Genomic DNA, 2,532 nt, shown 5'->3' on the forward strand with positions numbered 1-2,532 from the left:
CAAATCGGTTGAAACTGTCTCTTCTTGCATCGGCTCTTTTGCGGAAATGTTTTTCGTTGTTTCATTTTTAGCACTGCATGAAATGTAGAGCTATTGGTTTGGTACTGTTCTTTTCTTATTTGACTTATATCGATTTTCATCAACTTTATTCGTCTGTAGTTAAAGTTAATTGATTTTCGTTAATTATATTCAATTAAATTCGTTTTTAGTCGATTTAATCACATAAAATCGATTTGAACTGTCTAAACTTTTGAAATATACATATATTAATAGCTGATGCATTTTTTATATCCAAAGATTCTTATCTGGCTTGAATCGGTTGTAGTTAATTTTATTTAACAAAAAAAAATATCAACAACTGTTCATATGGAATGAAATTCTGTTTTTCTGAGAAAGAATTTAATTTTCAACTGAACTCATAGAAGTAATTTGACGTTCGATCTGAGAGTTGAAATGAAATAAGTCAAGCTGTAATACTATACAAAATTGAACCGTATAGCCTAGAACATAAGGACCAAATTCGTATAACATTTCAACGCATGTGACTCGATTTTACTCTCAGCCTTACATTTGTCAGTAATGGTCACTTTACTAAACTTCTACTGACAGATCGAACGTCAAATTTCGTCTATGAGAGTAGATAATGCTATCATTACATGTTGATAATGGTTGATAATCATGTCTTATCTCTCATTAAAAAAAAGTCACATTTTGCATCATATTTACTTTAAAACGCAACTTTGATATTAATCGTTCTCTAATTTGAGCGAATTCCAGTCTTTTTGGGTAATTTATTGGAACGAGATGGCTGCAATCGATCTAGAAAATTTACAATGGATAGAGAAACCGCTGTATGTGCCAAGTTTAAGTGAAATGGTTGCTGGTAAGATTTTGTTTTATTTATATTGAAATCTTCGTTCAATTGTTTGAGTTTGGCCATTTTCAAGAAACTATTTTTTTCACGAATAGCGCTTTCAACGGGTCTACAAAAGAATTTTGCAGAAGTATCAGTAAAAGAGTTGGAAAGTCCGGACTTAACAGCGGAACCGTTCCATTTGGCTGCAAGTGGATTGTTTGGATCACCAACAATTATTAATATTGCTAGTCCACAGACGGTTGATCGTACGCAGGTCTACGACGTGGCTAGCATTGGAAGAAGAGCGATTCCAAACGCGAAAAGTGTTTTTGTATGTGGCGCTGGTGCTGGTCCACATCCTTTAAATAGTTCACATTGTGAGGTATTTACATTTATCGTATGCAAAATAATTGCTCAACCTGATAATGGTTCGCGTATAAACATTATTTTAGGTCATTTACAATTTAAAAGCCAATGATGATGGATCCCTTGTAAATGAGACTCATTTTGCTGCCCTTACAGCCGGTGATGAATTATGTGACACAGTCAAGTATCCACAGGTTCAGTCCAAATTTGCATTTTTAGCTAATTTGTTCGTATCTGAGGGTCTGCGTGGAAAGGTTCGATCAGCCGAATATGCTTCAATATTTTAATTGAATTGGATAATCACCATAAGCTATTCTTACTCAATAATTCTTCTTTTTTGATTATTGGCAGGTACTTCATGTAAAATGCAAAAAACGCACAGGAAAAAGCGATTTCATCACTGCTTGTCGAAATTCGGTTGGTGATGCGTTCGGCAATAAGAATGTTGGTAAGTCAGTCAAATTAATTTTTTTTTGAATAGAAATTAAATCAAAATTCTGATTTCAATTAGGTGTCGGTGGTGTATTCCTGTTGAAAAATGGCAACGCATATCAACACTTGTTGCGAGATTTTGTAAAGGCCCGAAAGCACCGTGACGAATTAGTTGAGAGTCGATTCAAATTTTTCGAGATGCCCGGCACATTGACCGGCCTTGGGACATTCGTATTCGATGAAATGGATTTCGATTTACGTGTGCAACACTTCCACACATTTTCAAATAGTAACTGGGGCGGTCATTATCATTATGATACTACACCAGACACCGTGGAATATGAAGCATTCTTTAATGTTGCCCATCGACTGATTCGTGTTGATCATGCCACAAACATAAAGTTGACACAAAACTAAATTCGTAAAAGAAACTTCTCTATGAGTTCGACTGTAGAATTATACTATATTATATACCGCAAACAGACATTATATTTAGCTGCCGTCATCTGGATATTACAGCTCATCTGGATATCGTCAGCAGATGATACGAAGTGAAAACAATAGAAGTGATTGTTATAGGTATATAAGCTTGTTATATACTGGTATTACCATAACAATCACTTCTATTGTTTTCAATTCGTATCATCTGCTGACGGCATCCAGATGAGCCGAAATATCCAGATGACGGCAGCTAAATATATTGTCTGACCGCAAACCATTTACTTCTTATATTTTATTATGACATGGTTTATTGATTTTGCAAATAAAGAATATTTTACAATCAAGTGTTATTGTGATTTTTAAACTAGCGAAGGCGTAATATTTGTTTTTTTTTTTTTTAATTTTATTAAAATACTGCCAGTATATTATTTACATGT

The 2,532-nt window shown here is 34.0% G+C and overlaps 1 protein-coding gene across 1 annotated transcript; it reads left to right on the forward strand.

Annotated features, from left to right (window-relative positions):
* The first annotated feature begins 656 nt into the window (after nucleotides 1-656).
* On the forward strand, nucleotides 657-2,202 carry LOC116343322 (ester hydrolase C11orf54 homolog). The gene is made up of 5 exons (XM_031771318.1): nucleotides 657-883; nucleotides 970-1,238; nucleotides 1,309-1,476; nucleotides 1,574-1,670; nucleotides 1,734-2,202. The coding sequence occupies exons 1-5, from the start codon at nucleotides 805-807 to the stop codon at nucleotides 2,069-2,071; spliced, it is 951 nt and encodes a 316-aa protein (XP_031627178.1). The 5' UTR covers nucleotides 657-804; the 3' UTR covers nucleotides 2,072-2,202.
* The last annotated feature ends 330 nt before the right edge of the window (nucleotides 2,203-2,532 follow it).

Source organism: Contarinia nasturtii, unplaced genomic scaffold, assembly GCF_009176525.2.
Source record: "Contarinia nasturtii isolate CC-2019 unplaced genomic scaffold, AAFC_CNas_1.1 Cnas_scaffold_993, whole genome shotgun sequence".
NCBI classification, from domain to species: domain Eukaryota; kingdom Metazoa; phylum Arthropoda; class Insecta; order Diptera; family Cecidomyiidae; genus Contarinia; species Contarinia nasturtii.